General features: G+C 39.2%; 1 protein-coding gene across 1 annotated transcript in view; it reads left to right on the top strand.

The window, feature by feature from the left end:
* The window catches only part of LOC306974403 (CUB and sushi domain-containing protein 3-like), a 383,839-nt gene that overhangs the window by 124,820 nt on the left and 240,316 nt on the right, over positions 1-18,703 (top strand). The window contains exon 4 of the mRNA XM_079571635.1: positions 9,249-9,446. Within this exon, the coding sequence (XP_079427761.1) occupies positions 9,249-9,446 (198 nt within the window). The remainder of the gene's footprint in view (positions 1-9,248; positions 9,447-18,703) is intronic.

The raw sequence follows: 18,703 nt of genomic DNA, 5'->3' as shown, positions 1-18,703 counted from the left end.
AACTGCTGTGCCACCGTGCCGCCCCCCGCCTCGTGGCTGTATTCTGCCACTCAGTTGGTTTCCCATGTGTTAATGTGTCTGTAATGAATGATAATTACTTAATTAGTTTGTCACAAAGCAGCTACCAATTGGTGGTGTCTAAAGGGAAGAGCAGTTTGCTTGTGGGTGGATTAATTTTTAGCTGGTACACAGCAAGAGTTCTGTGAGACAATTAAGCAGGAGTCAAGTGAACTGAATGGCGTTTTGATCTGGTATTGTTCTATCTAAAACTCATTTCAGTCTGTTATAAGCTGTTTTGCTTAAAACATCATGAATGCAATTGCAAAGCGGTCAAGGGAGGTTATTATTAGTACTGGCAGTGGCTCCAGTCTTGGAAGAAAAGATCCCACCTCAAAGTAGCCGCCATAAAAGAATGCAAATGACAGCATGAATAAATGTGTCTGCTATTGTTTTCTGACATAAAAAATACTGTAATTCATGCAGAAAAATGTAACAATCTACACTATACGCACAAAATAATGCCCTATTTTCTGTTGGCACGCATCTTATAATTCTTTTTACAAGCAGGCACCCTATTTCCATTTGTCTATAATTAGTTGAGATGTTCCTGCCTGCATTTCCCTGTGCCGGCGATGCTTAGGAGCTATTATGAATCTAAAGGTAGCTCATTAGACTGGGCCAGGCAAACAAACTGGTGTTAAATGAGTAGCTGTGGAGCTGGAGATTCCTCCCCGCTTCTCCACAGGGATCCATACTCCAAAGGGAATTAACCAAAGTGTTCTTACTTTGGGAAAATAAGAAGTTGGGAGGAGACTTGGAGACTGAGCTATTTGCACCTAATATGCACAATATGTTATTATGTCATATGTTAATATAAACCATCTGTGTTTGTTTACAGCAGTACACTAAAATGTAAGATTTTGTAAAAATAAAAACTAATTAAAATTCTTAAAAACATCCCAAGCTCTAGATCAAGAAAACATAACCATCTCATTTGACTATATATTAGGGCTGCTCGATTATAGAAAAAATAATAATCACAATTATTTTAGTAATAATTGAAACGTATATTTGTTGCCTTAAAAAATATATTTATTTTATTTATTCATTTTTATTACTGTTTTAAAAAACAACTATGGACTACATTTTCTTTGGACAATAAAAGCATTTTTCTTTTTAATATGCTCACATTTCTAAACTGATCCTATAGGGATACCTGCCCCCTGCTGGCCAGCCCTCACATCTGTCCAACAGAGCCGCGCGGCCTGATGACATCATCACACAGCGCTAATATTTTTATGTCAAACCAAAGCATGAGCCTTTAGCACATGAAATGCGAAGGGAACAGAAACAATCATCTCAGTGGCATGAAGTAATAAGAGTTTGTTTGAGCTCCGTTGAGATCTGCTCCTGAAGAAGAGTTTTAGACTTTTCTACTAAACAAAACCAGTACCTGGGCAAAGGATGTCGAGGCTTCTAAAACAGCTGTTCTCCTTTCAGCACAAGGTGAGCACTTAACAGTGGTGTTATCTCAAGAGTTAGGTATAAAAAATATAAGTACGATATTATTTACAGTTCTGTCACGCTGCGCTGGTATTTCAGCTGATCAGCCGCGCTCACACAAACCGTGCCGGACGGACTTTTTGCGCTTTGGATGGACGAGCGGGAGAGCATCCTTAACAATCGTTTGTTCTCGATTATGCTATTTTTGTGATCGTCTAGTGCAGGGGTCCTCAGACTTTTTTCTCTGGGGGCCACATTATTGTTCCTGACTGTGATGGGGGGCCGGACCGGGTTGGCTATAATATAGAATTGTATGACCCAGACCAAAATGGCTTTTTGTGAAGTAGAGATTACTCGCCTGCACAGTCGTCCCCACGACTATATCCACAAGATCAACACTTGATTCAGGCTCATATTTGTTTCACTGTAGTGGTTTGCAAAAATAGTAATCAAGTCTTCACACTTTCTTTTAATTTCCATTTATTTTTATTTTCAAATAAAACATCATTATGTAATGTGACCAAAGTAATAACTTCTTACACTTGCATTGTGCTTTACAAGCCTGTGTCACAAGTTTCTCAAAGTACTGTAGTCATTATTCATTCTCTCCACACTGTGGTGGTAAGCTTCATTTACCACGTGGCTATAATGTGTTATTCTGATCTCTTATGTAAGTGCCCTCTGCTGGACACCTGTGGAAATACTTTTTATTGATTCAAATTGCCCCCTAGTGGCTGGAATGAGTAAACTGGTTATTTAGTTAAAATATCCTAACTCCGCACAGGAATGGGCTAGAAACTTACTTTTTTTTTTGACATACTCAGGGATTTGTGCTCTACAAGTGGAGGGCCGGATTAAATCACCTCGCGGGCCGGATGTGGCCCGTAGTTTGAGGACCCCTGGTCTAGTGTAATAATCGAAATCTTAATCGAATTTCGATTAATTGCACAGCCCTACTATATATGATGTATATTACACTGTAAGTCATCTCCAGCTAAGGCCACTAAAAATAGTGTATCGTTTGGTATAATCCTAAATATCTAACAAAAAATGTGAAATTTCCAATGCAGCTAAAGTCATCTTGGCATTAATCTTCCGGTATTAAAAAAGGAAATGCATTCCTAATAATTCCACCATATCTATGTCCTGATTGCTGGCTTGTCAAATGTGGGGTTTAAGAAAATTGCCTAAAACCAAGAGAGAGTGACAGTTTGCTTGACAGCTTAGCAGCAACTTTCTAACAATGAAGAAATCTTTATTTCTCCCTGGGTAAAAATAAATAAATAAATAAATCCTCCGTCAATTTGACAATACATGGATGTGTTACAGTTGACTGAAACTGAATTGCTGGCATTTTTCTTTTCACCAACATTTTAAATTGGCTCCACAACAACACGTATTGAACTTTTGCTGAACTCTTGTTTGCTTCTCTGTCAATAACCCAACTGTACGTTCTGTGCCTACATTTGTTTTGTTGAACACTGATGACCATTAGGTTGCTGTTTCTAGTGCATACCCTACTGTTGAATTCTTCTTTGGTAGTTCCTTACATATTTCTTCTTGTTCACATAATGTGTTAATATTTTATTTAAGAACCACATATTGCAAATCATGCGTTTTAATGAAATTTAGATATTTAGGTACTGTAAGATACTGTTTGTGTGCCTTCCTGACCGCTAAGCACCAGCCATGCATATAGTAACTAACAAAACAGAAACAATTCCAGTATTGTAATTCCATAGTCTATCATTCTAACTGTGTAGTTAAAGTCTCTGATATAATCGGCAGTAAGGCTTCACAATGATCTCTCCAACAGTCCCTGTATCTTTTGGACTTTCCCCTATTCCACTGCCAACCACAGTGTCCATCCATCTACCCAAAGGTGATATACTATTAGTGCAGTAAACTTTTTACCAGGCCCAAAATGTTTTATGGCGCAGGATCCTTAAGTCTTTAAAAAGTGTTGTCCGTAGCGTTCTATAAATCTGGAGGACAGGTGCGGGTTTGAACGTTGACAGCCAGTCGATGCTTTTACAAGTCGGAGTGGCACAAACGCATATCTGCTGCTTACAGACCCGACGACTCATCTGTTAGGGCCCTTGTAAAACGCAAACTTTTTATTGGAAAAGTCTTTTGGGTACATTTTCTCAAACTCGTTTTTTTCTGGTGCACTTTATGGAAAGCTGTATACATGCTTGTCACCATAGGCTGTGTGAAATGGGCCTTTCTTGTTTATATGGTGCAGCTGACATAAATCCAGTGAGTCATCCCCAACTTCATTTGGAATTTTGTCCCAAATCATTACAGGAGGACATTTCTATGAGTGATGAGGGAAAATCGCCTAGATCAAATAGTAATTACAAGTTGAAGTAGTTTGCAAAAGTATTGAAGCAGTGGTACTACAGCACAGCGGTTAGCTGTTTGGAGTTAGCATGTTCTCCCCGTGTCTGCGTAGGTTTGCTCAGGATACTCCGGTTTCCCCTACTACTGAAAATATATACAATAGATTCCCCTCTGGGGCCAGGACTCCCCTGAAAAAGAGATTCTTAATCTCATTGGGACTATCCTGGTTAAATAAAGGTCAATGAAATAAATAAATAAACCGGAAAACATTCCAGAAAATGTACAGAGTGTGTTTACATGCGCTCGAGTAACCTGGTCATTAATGGGGATTTTAAGTGTCCTGGTTTTGTCTGGTTCATGTAAACACAGAATCCTGGTTTCAGCTTCCTGGATAAACCAATATCCAGGTCATTTGAAACCAGGATATTCTCATTGGGATATTCCCACTGTTTCCAGGATACTGTACCATGTAAACATAGTATCCTGGCTTTTCACCATTGCTGACATACTGAGCATGTGCAAACTTTCGAAAATATTACGGCAGGAGCAAAAACAGCCATCTTATCTGGTACTGTGCTTTTAAAATGTTGTATCTTCTAAAAATGAGCAAAACATTGAAACAACCTTAGAAAACAAGTTTTTTTTGTTGTTGCCCCAAACCAATTTGTATTTATCTATTTATTTATTATTTTCAATTCTCACATCTGTCTAGGAAAGAACTCTACAGTTATAAGTGCTTCCTTGCATAGTTCTTCCCTGTGCTCGAGAAATGAAAAAAGCTATGTGTTAGCAACAGGCTATTTATTTAGCTCCTTACCACATTTGTCATTAGCTCCGCCCCTCTCTCCAGGATACTGTAGTTGCTCATGTAAACAGGGATATGAGTACCCTGGTTTCTCGGACGCATGGATACTTTCATAACCAAGATATGTCTAATAACCAGGTTACTTGAGCGCATTTAAACACACTCAATGATTAATCTGGTAGTGGAATGAAATTAGATTTGCCCTTCAGAATATTTTAAAGGAGACGTTTGTGGATTGTGCACTTTAGCATGTTAGCTTAACACTGACAGTAAAAGCTCCATTTTGGTCCTTCAAAGTTGTGAAACCTGGTAAACTCAACCTCATGTGAGAACAGCGTTTGGAATGATAGTTTAAGCTTTATTTGTTCCTTCTTTCATTGTCTGTAAACCACGTCCAATTTCAAAACACTTCCTCCCAGCTCGCTCGCATCATGCTCCCAACGTAGAATACTCTATGGATCTGAGGAGAAATAAAGCTAGGTAAATGTATGCACGCTGTAGAGGAAAAAAAAAAAAAAAAACTCTTTCTTCTCCACATGCATTCCCCAACTGCATGTGCGTGACAGATAGTACTGCAGATGGACCATAAAAGAAGCAGCTTGTAATGAAGCCAGTGAGACCCAAATCATGGTTATGGTAAACTGGGGAGAGAGGCGGAAACTGCGGGACGGGGGCTGCAGAGATGGACGGATAGAAAGAGAAAAGGGAAGGCGAGGGAAGAGAGAATAAATAAGACTGAAGCTTGCAGCAATAAACCATGAAAAGTAGTTTGGTGCTGCCGCGGGCTACTGAATAAACTTGTGTAATGAAACTGTGTGATGTTCACTATAAAGTGCAGAGTGCAAGGGAGAGGGAATGAAACAAATGGGCAGAAGGGGCAGTATATAAGTTGGATTGGGTAGAGTATCGAGGAGAGGAGGAGAGATAGCATCAGGTAATCAAAGTTTTAAGTTGATGGGAGGGGGTGTTACAAAGAAGAGGGGATATAAGAAGGTGGGTCACAAAAAGGATCAAACACTGAACATTTAAATCAAGCAATATATCTTTTGGCATGCAATTCCTTGCAAAAACAGAAAACATTACATACCCCAATTCCTTTTTCAACCGCCTTTAGCTTTGATTATGGAAGACAATCGCTTTGGCATTGTTTCTGTAAGCTTTTGCAGTGTCTCAACATTTATTTCCATTACTTTCTTCAACATTTTGGATCCATGATGGGAAAGCTGGACCACTGTCGGAGCACAAATAATGTTGCTTTTTTTCATCAGGCCGTGCATTTTTATTTAAAATTCTTGCGTGAACAAAGACCCCCAACAGGTATTGATGGTTTGTTTTGAGCCAATCTGATAAAGCCAAGAAGAGTGGCCCCTGCCAACTATTCTTTACCACATCTTTTCTATTTGGATGCCAGAGTTTAATTGCCTGGGATGGGTACCAGTAACAAGAAGATAGTGGGGAAAAGAAATCAAATTTTACTTTGGAAAATAAAATATCATTTACAAAGGTAGCATTGTGAGAAAGGGATTTTTTTTGGAGGTGGTTGAATAGTGGGCAGAGACACCCAGGAAACTGCCCCAAACCGAAGTCACAGGAGACAGTATGTCAGCCTCAACCACTGGACTATCAGCTGCACAATGAAATGGGTTGTTTTACTATTTTAACGTATTCTTCCCCACACTTTTAAAGGTGAAGAGAATGTTATCTGGACTGACCATTACATTTTGGGAAACTTTTGGCATTTAGTGACCGCAGTATTGGGCCAGGTTGTGCACACAGCCATTTTTTTTTTTGTCTGTTAGTTCGTGTCAGCGGCCTGGAAATCTGCGGGACCTGTGCAGACCATGAATGAGAGGAGAAAATCGTTTTGCTAAAGACGCTGATAGGCCCCTCCAGTCCTCTCCCCTCCTTATCGCTACACAGCTACAGCCAGGCACACATGGACACGACACCAGTGGAGATACTTTTCAGCGCACACGTTTCCACACACTTGCACCCGGGGTCATCCATCACCATGACGACCCTCGGTTTTGCCTCCTGATTGGATGTCTTCTTGGCCCAGTGTTGCGACCTGTGGACCTATTGATTTTAGCACGCCCGTGTGGCCCCACTAAGGCGAAAGGGTGTTTGCAGTTCAGCGCCCTATCAGCCGCACAGTGAGTGGGTTCAGCTCATACACATCAGTAGATTGTACACTAAGAGCTAATGGGATGGTCATTCGGGTGCTATTAGGGATCATACCATGTTCTAACAAGATGACTTCCTACAACCACATCTGGCTTTGAAGTCATTTTGAGTTCATCAGTGGATATACTGTTTGGACAAAGGTGGTCACAGCGCGTATATATCCCTCTAACCTAGACATTTGTGTAAGCTCTTACAGGAGTTTTCCATTGTAGATAAAGTGTGACACCTCAGGGAGTTCTGTTTCTTGGGACATTTTTAAAAAGCATGGATCATGAACAAAAATCCAATTCAAGCTAACATACTGTTTATGCTGCATCCCAGGAAACTACTGGCAATGGGTACATTTCCAACCTCCAACTTGGAAAAATGCCTTAGAATGCAGCTCAAAGTCATAATTACAACTTGCGAACTCGGAGATGATGAGAGTGGTCCAACTTCAGAAACGAGCTGAATACAGCAGCTTTTATAGGGTGACATTAGCTGAAGAATAATTACAACTTTCATAATTGAACATTTTGCTTCTGTGCTAAATACTGCTAAAGTGGTGCTAGCCCACAGTTAGGTTTGTCCGTTAGCCTGTTAGCTTCTGATCATGATAAACCAAATAACAACGTTTTGCAAAAATGTTCATCAACAGACCGAAAGCTGTAGACAGAATATGGTCAGGACATAAACCTCAGAAATGTGAGCCAAAAGTGATTTTGTAGACAACTGAGAGTAGCGAGGGAGATGTTTTATCATGTGTATTGGGGCTGCTGGGTCGGAGGCAGGGAAAGTTGACCCCAGGGTCGCCCCGTGTTGTACAATAACCTTTTAAACATCATAGCTCATTTAATATTTTCTAGATACTGTACATACATTTCTTTCTCCTCAGCACTCAACTAAGCAGAAAGGCTTTTGGGGTGTAAATTAGAAGGACATAAGAAAGTCACTGGAAGTCACTATATGTGTTACAACAGCTCATAAAGTCAACATTACTTGGTTTTCTATGACCATTGAGACGGCCATAATTTCCTCATTCTCCTTTGTGCCCCAGAGCTGTGGATACAGTCAAAGTAGAGAAATACAGTTTGCAGAAAAGTAGTTAGGCTTCTGTAATGGAAAAAGGTGTAATAGCCATTATCTAAATAAATGGATCAATCAGACTAACCAATATTAGAATCATCCAGTCGCTTCATTTGCCAACATCAAATCTTCTTTACTGCCGGCTTCGTGGTGAATAATCATTGCACAGTCATGCCATTAAAAGAGAAAAGATTGCCTTTGGGGCTGCACTTTAGATTTTAATTTGAAGCATAATTCCAAAGTTTGCAAATGCTTTTCAAAAGTTTCCCCTGACATTTGTAAGAAAGAAGTCATCCTGGTCTTTCATTTGGAAGCACCGAGAACGTAATCCCCTTTCCGTAAACAAAGTGGTTCTGACTCTGTGGTGTGTGTGATACTGGTGGAGCTTCTTCTTGTGTTTTATGTCATTACTGTATAAACCTAAAGGATGGTACCTGCCTTTGTCCTGATTTAACTGTAGTTTATTTTCGGTTTTGTCCAGGTGAAGTCTTACTCTAGTGAAATATATAGTGAAGAAAATCCAAACATTGTGATGCTCTGTAGCAAGATTTCACTCTTTATTTTATTTTCTCCTTTTATGATGACTCTATAGCGCCACCTGTCTCACCCCACTCTCCATGCCCCCCAATGGTTTCCTCCTTATCCCCCAGCCCTCTATCTGCCCAAACAGCTTCCTCCTCATATCAATCAAGTTCAAACAATAAGCCTGCAGTGAGTCCCTGTTCGCCCATCTATGTCCTGGTTTATGGGCTGTTAGAGCCCTCCATTCACTGCCTGTCTGCTGGTGTCACTGTTGTGTATGGGGACAGCGCTGTGTTTTGTGGACATAGATGTTTACATGCAGCACTCGCCAATAAGTCCCACAGAATGGTAAATGCAGCCTGTGGGGATAATCTTATTAACTATAAAACACTTGAATTGTCTCCTCTCTTGTTTGCTGGAGTTCAATCTCTATTGACTCATGCACATGTGAAATGCACTGCTTCGTAAGTGGATTTTCACTCCCTTCAGTAACATTTAAGAGCTGGTTTAAATACCGGCCAGCTTTGATGAGTTAGAACGTAATGGGTTAGCCATTTTATTTCAGTCATGATAATACAGGATGGATTTTAAAGGTTGTCTATGGTTACATTTTTCCAATGCCTTTTTAATCACATTAACTGTGGGTTTTAAGTGTAAGGCATATTTTGGACAATGGCACATATCAAAGATTTTTCTTTCCCCAAATTATTTTATGCCGTGTATGGTAGACTCCATTAATATTTGGTCAATCTTTGGGTCATGAATCTATTGTAATTGTTGTGGAAAGGCAACCTCACCATTATGTTTTCTTTTTTGCCCCTTGCAGAACTTCAGAGCTCTTCGTGTGGTAACCCCGGAGTGCCACCCAAGGCTTTGCTGAGCGGTGGAGGGAAGTATGCAGTTGGTGACAGTGTGCACTACAGCTGTGTACCGGGCTACGTATTAGACGGACACGCCACGCTAACGTGCACCACCAATGCTGGCAACACGGCCGTGTGGGACTTCCCCGCCCCCATTTGTCGAGGTATGTTGTCAAATCTGTATGTGTTTGCATGACATGTGAGTGAGTGTTTCTGTGCAAAGCAGATCAAAAAATGTGCCTTCAAGTCTATGTTAAAGGATAAGTAAGTAAGGCATGTTGTAGCCCATACATACATGGCCTATAGCTTTGACAATGCCTCATACCTCATACATTAGGATTGTTTACAATGTTTGGATTTCACATCTCGTTGTGAAAAACAAGAGAGGACTGACTGCTACAAATGAAAAGGCAGCTAATTTCAAAAACAATTTTGCCATTGACTTTCATCCAGGGGCAGTTCAGAGCCTGATGAGGCTACATTAGGAGCGGCTTGTGGCTAGAATGTGCTAAATTATGCACATTCGTGTCAAGTTTCTTTAAGCAGACAAAATATATCCAGATTTACTTGATTTATCACTTACTTCTCCTTTAACACACATAACATTGAATATTCATAACTTACATTGTTGCTGAAGACAGACAGACAGGCGTGTGTGTGTGTGTGTGTGTGTGTGTGTGTGTGTGTGGCAGGCAGTCGAAGATCGTTTATACTGCATAGTGTTCCCCTTCTAGACCATTTAATTAAAGTGTGTGTGGGAGAACAGGCAAACGCACGGCATTTGCTGGGACTATTTTTGGAGTGTGTGGTGGGTGACGCTGGTCGGCGGATGCAGTGCTGTTTCCTAAGCCACATTTGAGTATGCACTTGCTCATGTGTACTTACGGACATCCCCCATTTGTGGGCGTATACAAATTCCGATACAATGCGCTCTACTGTGCAGTGTACTTCCAGCCATAATACTTTTTAAAATAATAAAACTTGAGCTTGACTTTTACCAGAAACAGGGATGGTGTTACTACAGCATTTATTTATAAGTGGTTTTAAATGATTAACAAATGATTAAGAAAGTGTGTTACATTTACTATAAATTAAGTATTGTTTAAATACCTTATTTTGTGTAGGTTTGTTCAGGTTTTTGTTATCTAAAGGGTAGGATAGTCATATTTTATAACTCTAACAGGGCAATATTTTGTATTTTACTTTTGTATGATCGCTCTGAAATAAATTCAATACAAGCTACACTATAAGAGCTTTTATCTGACTGAAGAAATCAGTCAGATACTATTCAGGTCCCATTTTCCTGAGTATTATTCTGTGCCATGCCTTCATATTGAAGAGAAGTCATTATTGTGAAGATGGGACTTCAAGGTCTTATTCAGCATTTCCCCCTCTCCACGTCTTTACTCAATGAATGCTAATACGTGGCACACACACTCATGCCCTGACCCTGACTGAGTCATCTGACCCCAGGTTTGGATCACACTCAGCTACAGTACGTGCTTGCTGTCACAGTCCACTCTGGCAGACAATGCATCCGTAAGTGAAGTACTAAAACTTCACTTGCTGTCCTTTTTTCTTCTTTCATTCATTATCTCTCTAATGATCTTTTTGTTCCATTTTGGTGAACAAACTAAAGATCAGCAAAATGCACAACAGAAAGATTAGTTGTTAGATTGCACTTCATCTTACAGCACAGTGATAACAGGTTTAATATAATGAAATACTAATAGAATGGAAATAGTTTCAAACGTGTTAAACATAGGATAATACTTTTCATATTATTATCAAGAACTCGAACCATGCGTCTTGGTAGTCTTTACACTGCTGTTAGTATTAGGCAAGGAAAAAGATTTGTCATATTACCATGAGTTAAATCCGGGGTGTGTCCAGTTTCCATTTAATTACCATAATGTCAGGAATATTCCCATTCTATCATCATGCTATCACTGTCCTCCAAAATAAAATTCTACCATTCATTAAAATACTTTCTTCTGTCTCGAACACTGAGTTCACAAGGATTTCCATAGCCAAAATGGTCCAAAAAAAATACTGCTTCAAGTTCCAAGCAAAAATTGCCTGTAATTTAATTTAATTTTGACAGTTTTGTGACAGTTGTGTGAAATACTATAATTTTCTTATTGTCTGTTTTTATTACTGTCTTCATTGATTATATATTTAAGTCTGATTTAAAAGATCCAGGTCATGTTCTAATCTTAGCCTCTAACTATTGTGAGATCAGGCCTTCAGTAGTAGGATGGTTGTTCAGAATGATTTTTTTTGAGTACCCTCATGACACAAAGCAATAAGAGCATTAAGAGCATTTGCATTTAACCCTGAACTATTATCTCTTATACAGTGCGTATACAGTACTGAGCGCTGAGTGCAATATTATTCAATAAGCAAGAGCACTGTGCATGGTTACTTACTCACCAACACCTCACCATATCTCCTGAACTGCAGCCGAATGAGCCTGACTGTGAGGTGAACTGTAATTTTGTTCGAGGGGAGATGGAGGGACGAAAAACTGGAGGAAAAGAGGGAAAGGAGCAGGCGAAATGGCAACTTGTCAGTGCTGGATTAGCAATGTCTCTGTCACTCTGTCACTGAGGCTAAGAGGAGCTAAGCTACTAATATGTCCACCGCAGCTCCCAGGCACACAGCCTGGCTTACAAACTCTAGGGACTGTGGGCAAATGCCAGCAGTGGTACAATATACCGTAGATGGTACAAAATGTTCAACATCTTCAAGTTTAAGGTCGCTGGCTGCTAACCATCAATTGCAACTAATACCAAAGACAGAAAAAACAAAAAACAAAATGTATGGTACACAATTGTATCACGTTGAGCACTTTATTGCTAACCACCTCCTTGCATTAAAGCTAACATGTTGGCATTTACACAGTTGTTAAGCCACCCCTAATCTCACGATATCAAAGAAGGTAATCAGATGCAGTATCGTCAAAAGTCGTCTGAATAACAGGAAATTCAGTGGCATTTTCTTGGCCAGTTCAATCAATAATCACTATTTACTTTAGAATATTATCCAAATATCTAAACATGTTTAAAATATTGCCAAACAAACTTCTGTTATGCATTATAATTCCCCGTTTCTTTGTTCTTTGTTCCTTCTAGCATGCAGGGAATTGCATGAAGTAAACCTACGGTAATGCATTTATCAGGCTTGGGACTATAGCATCTATAGCATGTGTATGGCTCTTTGTAGCTAGATTGACCACTTCCACTTCAGAATCTTTTCTTCTTGACTGCAACCTACATTTACAATGTGCAAAGGCGGTTTTATTTAATATTTGACACCTCAAGGGAAATGAAAGCGAATTTGACTTACTTTTCTGGTTGCTTTAGCACATAGTTTAAAATGGCTGTTTCAGTCACATTCCTTCCTTTCGGGGAAATTGAATGCTCCGCTGTAATAGGATGCTGCCTCGAGCGGTGATAAAAGGATACAGAAACCCGGGGCTAGACATGTTCACTTGGTCATTTAGTAATCTCAAACTTGTGTGGAAATCCACCTAATATGTCTGCACTTGACATGCGTTGCCGTGGATGGAGTAAAGCCTATTTTACAATCACTTCGCCAAATACCCTTCAGTATTAGAGGCATGCTGCATAAGCACACTGCCTCTGCGTTGTACTGTACAGCCCATGAGCATAATATACAAGAGAAATACTGCGAGGCAGCTCTGTAGCCTATGTTTGCAGTGCATCATGTTTACTGTAGCGGTATGGGATATACAGTACTGTGCTAAAGTTTCACTATGGTGGGAAGACTGCTGGGGAAAACAGTATTTGATGTCATTTTGAAAAACTTTTCAAAACAGAAAAGGGGTGAAAGTTTTGATTTGTTTTGTAGTCTTCACAATATAAGAAAAAGTCAGAATATTGAATATTACATCCGGCATGAGTGATTTGTGACAGAAAGAGAATTAGAAATTAACTAGGCCTAGTGTAAAAATGAAATGGTTTGAAGTTGCTGTTCAGGTCAAGCATGAAATCCTCATTTTTGCAAGGCAGGACATGTTGCTTGAGGAATGTGCTATTTTCGTACTTTTTTTTAGAATATATAAATGAAATTGCCTATTCTTGCTCATTGCTGCATCTTTCATAGCCAATGGACATTTTTAAAAATCCATGACTCCTGCCCAGCCCTGTGTGCTGAATGTGCCACAAAGCTAATTCTACTATTTTCTTTTTTCTTTTTTTTTCCTTGGCACAGAATTATTTACAGGACAGAAATATCCTTCAGCATTCAAGAAATTTCCAAATCCTCCAAAAAACATGCACATATGCCGAGATGGCCTGCAGAGCATTTCATCATGATCTGCCTGATACAGACTCTGCTTATGAATATTCATGGTTCTTGTGCGAGTGTGAGTGGAAGATAAACACAGCCAAGATATGACTCTATCTCTGAAGTGAAATTTTACCAGTAACCCCCAGTGACCCTGATACATGTTTTCTTTTTCTTTTTTTTTGACGCATAGCTGTAGCTTGAGAAATGATTTGGTTCTCGGTTCCAGATATGCACAACATGAGGCCGTCTTCCAATGCTGAAGGTTGTTTGTAATGTTTAAAAAAAATCAACCTGAAATGAATGGGCCCTTTTGTCCTCTAGCACTTCAAATGTGTAGACGCATTTTTGTGTGCACGGTATACGAATGGGTGATTTGAAGCCCAAAGTCCTAAATGTTGTTGCCTATCACTCCATCTATCTATTAGTGTTGCGCGATACTAACATTTCAAACTCAATTTCGTTAAATATATATACTATTTTCTGTAAATCCATGACCGTCATGTTAAACACTGTCTGTTTCTGCCTTCATGAACAGCAACAGTCACTGTCACACTTAGGAGCAGAAGAGCACATTTATTCAAAGCAAAATGTAAAAACTGTGCTTTAAAATTCCTCTAAATATATCCATGAGTCAAGTACTGATAGGTAACATGTAACTATACAGTTGACATTGGTATAATTTAAATTTGTTGAGAACTTTTAGCAGAAAACAAAAAAAACGCTTCATAGATACAGACGGCTACTAAGAAATCACCCATATATGGTCATGTTTGAAAACAGTTAAGGGGGAAAACAATTGTGAGAATCTAATTATTCAAAAAGTACTTTAACAAACACTGAATTATGAATATAGTTTTCTACTAAATAAGGATACAAAGACATGGAGAGGAGCAAAGTGGTTCAACAGCCCATAAAAACATAAACAACTGGGAATGCTAACATGATGCTACATGTTAGCATTGTGCTAATGCTAGCTAGTGCTAGCTACGACTGACGTTTTTTGGGGGGGTGTTTTTGCTTCTACTGAACAATCTGTTGTGAATAAACATCCATATGGACCCGATTTAGACTTGACTTTATTTGTATGTGATAAATAATTGCATCGCCCGAAAATGGCTAAAAAGAGTGGAAAACTGTGTTTCCCAAAATATTCTATTTTCCCCATTGGCAAAGCCACGCCCCGATCTATGACGAGATGCCGTCTGTAACTATAGCAGGGATGTCAAAGTCGTTTGCGTCGTGGGCCGAAGTTCAGCCCCCGCGGCGGGTCGCGGGCCGCACATATTGTAAAGGACTGTGGCTTCATAAATAACGGCTTACACTTATTGTGCTTCATCAGCCTGTGACACATGTTTGTCAAAGTGCTACATGAAGTCATTATTCATTTACTCCACACTTGATGGCAGTAATCTACTATTGTAGTCACAGCCGTCCTGGGGCAGACTGACCATTTACCACGTGGCTATAATATGCTGTTTATATCCTGATCTCTTATTATGTCGGTGCCCTCTGTTGCACACGTGTGGAATTCTTTCCTTTTTTTTAAGTTGCCCCCCAGTGGCTGGAGTGAGCAGCAAAGGGCCACATTAAATCATCTCGTGGGCCGTATGTGGCCCGCGGGCCTTAACCTTTACACATGTGATCTATAGCCAATGCTAACTGATACATGTAAACCAATGGACGCTGCTAAGCTAATGTTAGCCACAATCGCAAATTCTCGTTTCTATAAAAAAAACGCCTGCTCCTTTCGACCTGGTATGGCACCAGTAATTGGATCCTACACTTCGATAATGAATGCATTTAGTTTTACAATTTTATTCAGGGTTTAAATGAGTACTTTTAAGCCCTAAATCTATCTATTACCTCCACTAGAGGTTTACAGGCGTATCATTATGATGAAAATGGATGCCTTTGACCTCAAATGGGGAAATTTAAAATAAAAAAAACATGACAGACACTAAAATAAGTCATGTTTTGGGGGACCTAAAAGTAATAATGGTCTGACAACACACCGACATTGTCTAGCAAAGCAGGGAAATGAATGTGTATTTGTGCGTGTGTGTGTGTGTGTGTGTGTACACCCAGTAATAAGATTGAAGCGGCATATTTTTTGGTGGGTGCTGGACAAATATTGGTGGAACTGATTCCACCATTGCTGCAGCAGAATAAAAAAAAAACACTTGAGGTTTGTTGTGGGGGAAGAAAAAAAAAGTATTGAAATCTCAGCCAAGGCACAAACAAAATATCCCTCTGTTCTGTGCCCTGGTGTAACCCTGAAAACTGTCAAAATGAGCTGCTAATCTTAGGGATTGCGTGCAGTTGCGTTAGTGAGTCATGGTTGCCGTTATGGATGCAGAAAAAGTTGCCTCCAATTATTTTTGACTACACGTTTATACATTATTAAACATACCTAGTTTCTCATTGTGCAGAATGATTTGCCTGTGTGTTTATGGGGCTAATTGCAAATGTGTTGTGAATATTCCACCATGGCCTCACAATGTCTGATGTAATGGCACAGATTTACATGCCCTAAGAAGGATTCGTTTAGTCGGTCTCTAGTGTATAAACACATTCATCATTTTGGTATTTGAAACAACTGTGGAGCTAATGTGCCTTGTTGCCAGGTATTGACGTTATTGTCTATAAAAGATGAAAAGACTTTATCATTTGACGAACTCCTTCGTTTCTACATGTGCTTTAAGAAGTTTAGTTTCTCTTTGTTCTCTAAGCTCTGTATATAAACTCTATATTTAAACATAACAATAGAGATTTAATATTTAATCACATTCATAGTTGGGGCGAATTCTTAAAAGCTAAGTCTGCTAATGCTTCATACAGTGGGGCTTTTTAGCGCGGCATAAGAAAGTTTAGTGTTCTTCATAAGAAAAGCTTTAAAAGTAGCCAAAAAGAATATCACAGATGGTATGAATAAGTTATGATTTATCTTTTCTTTCAATGAGAATTTAAGTTTGTTTGAGTCCAGCACCATTAGAAAAACTGGTTCTGAATACGGTTTCTTTCACTTCACTGACGATGTATCCTTGAAAAGTCTTGCAGTTATTATTATATTCTGTATTTTACAGCGTTGAGCAAAATTTCAAAAGAGAAAAATAAGTCAAAATGTAATCAAATGTCCATCAGTGATTTAAGCTTTAAGGTAGTGTCATTTCTTATGTGAAATACTCACAAGTGAAATGTTGCCCTGTCAATTTCTTGAGTATTAAAAGTACAAAGTATGAATTAAAGCCTTGTTCATCATACATTTGTGGCTTAAACCACTACCCACTGCTCTGGAGTGTGCATTATAGGAAGGCTGTAGTAGAGGAATAAAGTTCTCAAAAATAGCACTGTACAGATCCTCAAAAGCCTGACTTATTCATCACTGACCACCTCTGCTTCTAAGCCTTAAAAAGCTCATATTTTTCATTCATCCGTGGGCTTTGTGCTGTACGGAAAGCAATGTGATAAAAGTGCTGTACAGGTGCACTCTCCTGCACTTGGTTATTATAATTATATGCTATATAATTATAGTTATATTATTAATAAATCCTTTTCGTTGTCCCTCTGGGATAGTACAACTGTTGATGGGATGACTGGGGGGTCTTTCATCTCCCTCTGGTGAAAACCACAATTGCAGCTTTACCTGCACCGGGTCAGAGGCCCCAATACACACTCATGGAATCACGAAGAAGAAGCTAACAGGCTAACAGGCAAAGCTAACTGCAGGCTAGTGCCACTTAAATAGTATTTACAGCCAAATTTGGAGTGAAAAAAATTATCTCCATTGTGTAATTGGATGTACAATATCCCTCTCTCCCTTTGTCTTTTCTGTCAGCGTAGTATTTGTTCTCACGGATAATTAATGAGTAAAAAACCCAAAATACAAAATCAAGATCAATCAATATGAGAGAGAAAAAAAAACATGATGCATTTTTTGCCATATCGTCCAACCGTAGCTTAGGCTGCTTTTCAATGTTTAGTATGTTTATTTGCATGAGTATTGTAAAAAATAGTCAGATGTAGTATTGAATTATTAAGTCCTGGCCCTATTTTTGATACTTTAATGCTCTTTTGAAAGTTTGCATACACCAGGATCAATGTTTTCTTCACCCTTCATCCTATTTACTCCTCTGACTCTAATTGAATTACACGTATCGTATCATACAGATAGACTGTGAGGCCTTTTGTTAAATGATTCATGCGCAGGTGATTAAATGGCCACACGACTTGCCTTTTATAAAAGATGTGAGAGCCGTAGTGTGTCAGTGTAGTGTGACCTCAGAGTCGCAGTCACCCTTTGTTCCATAATTAATAACACACTGTCATAACTCATTCACTCTCTCATTTTTTTTCCCACGACCGAGTCCTTCTGCCTTCATACGAGACTGGAAATCACAGCGTTTAAGTGTAGCTGGACAAAGCATCCGAGGACATAATCGTGAGCACATTATATTACTAAATTGTCATTAAGCAACACAAACAGTATACGAGTGCAGATACTGTTATGTGTGAGAAACACTAAAAAAGTTGACGAGGAAGGGAAAGATGAGAAGAGACTGGGAAGAGGAGGATGCAGCGTTCTTGGCGGTGCCGGTCCGGCCACTTGTAAGCCACAGGTATGACATGCATGTAACATATTAAGCTCGAGGCTGCGCTGATACAGTCAAGCACATTGCAGATCAAATGTAAAAAGTAGGGCCCAGACTTTTTTCTGATTAATTACGATTAATTAATTATATAAGGTTTAGTTAAAAATATGAATCGAAATTAATTGCACTTTACTTTCAACATTTCAGTTTCTTTTTTTCCTTGCTTAGGCACAAACAACACGTAAAAAGTTGTTTATTCACACAGTTAAGCGGCGACATAATAAACCTATTTAAAAAGATCATTCTCCATGTTCACACAGGCCTCACATCTCCACTTCAGATGAGTTCAAATGCAAGAAAATAGAAAGAAGCATCTAAAATATACCTCTAAAAAATAAATACAACCCCTAAATAAATGATGCTTAAATGCGATTAATTGCGATTCATTAATTACAAAGGCCATAATTAACTGGGTTTAAAAAATGTAATCGAGTCCCACCACTAGTAAAAAGTAAAAG

The sequence above is a fragment of the Gobius niger genome, assembly GCF_951799975.1.
Source record: "Gobius niger genome assembly, chromosome: 14".
Taxonomy (NCBI): Eukaryota; Metazoa; Chordata; class Actinopteri; order Gobiiformes; family Gobiidae; genus Gobius; species Gobius niger.
The sequence above is the reverse complement of the archived record's forward strand: the minus strand, read 5'-3'. Positions and strand labels throughout refer to the sequence as shown.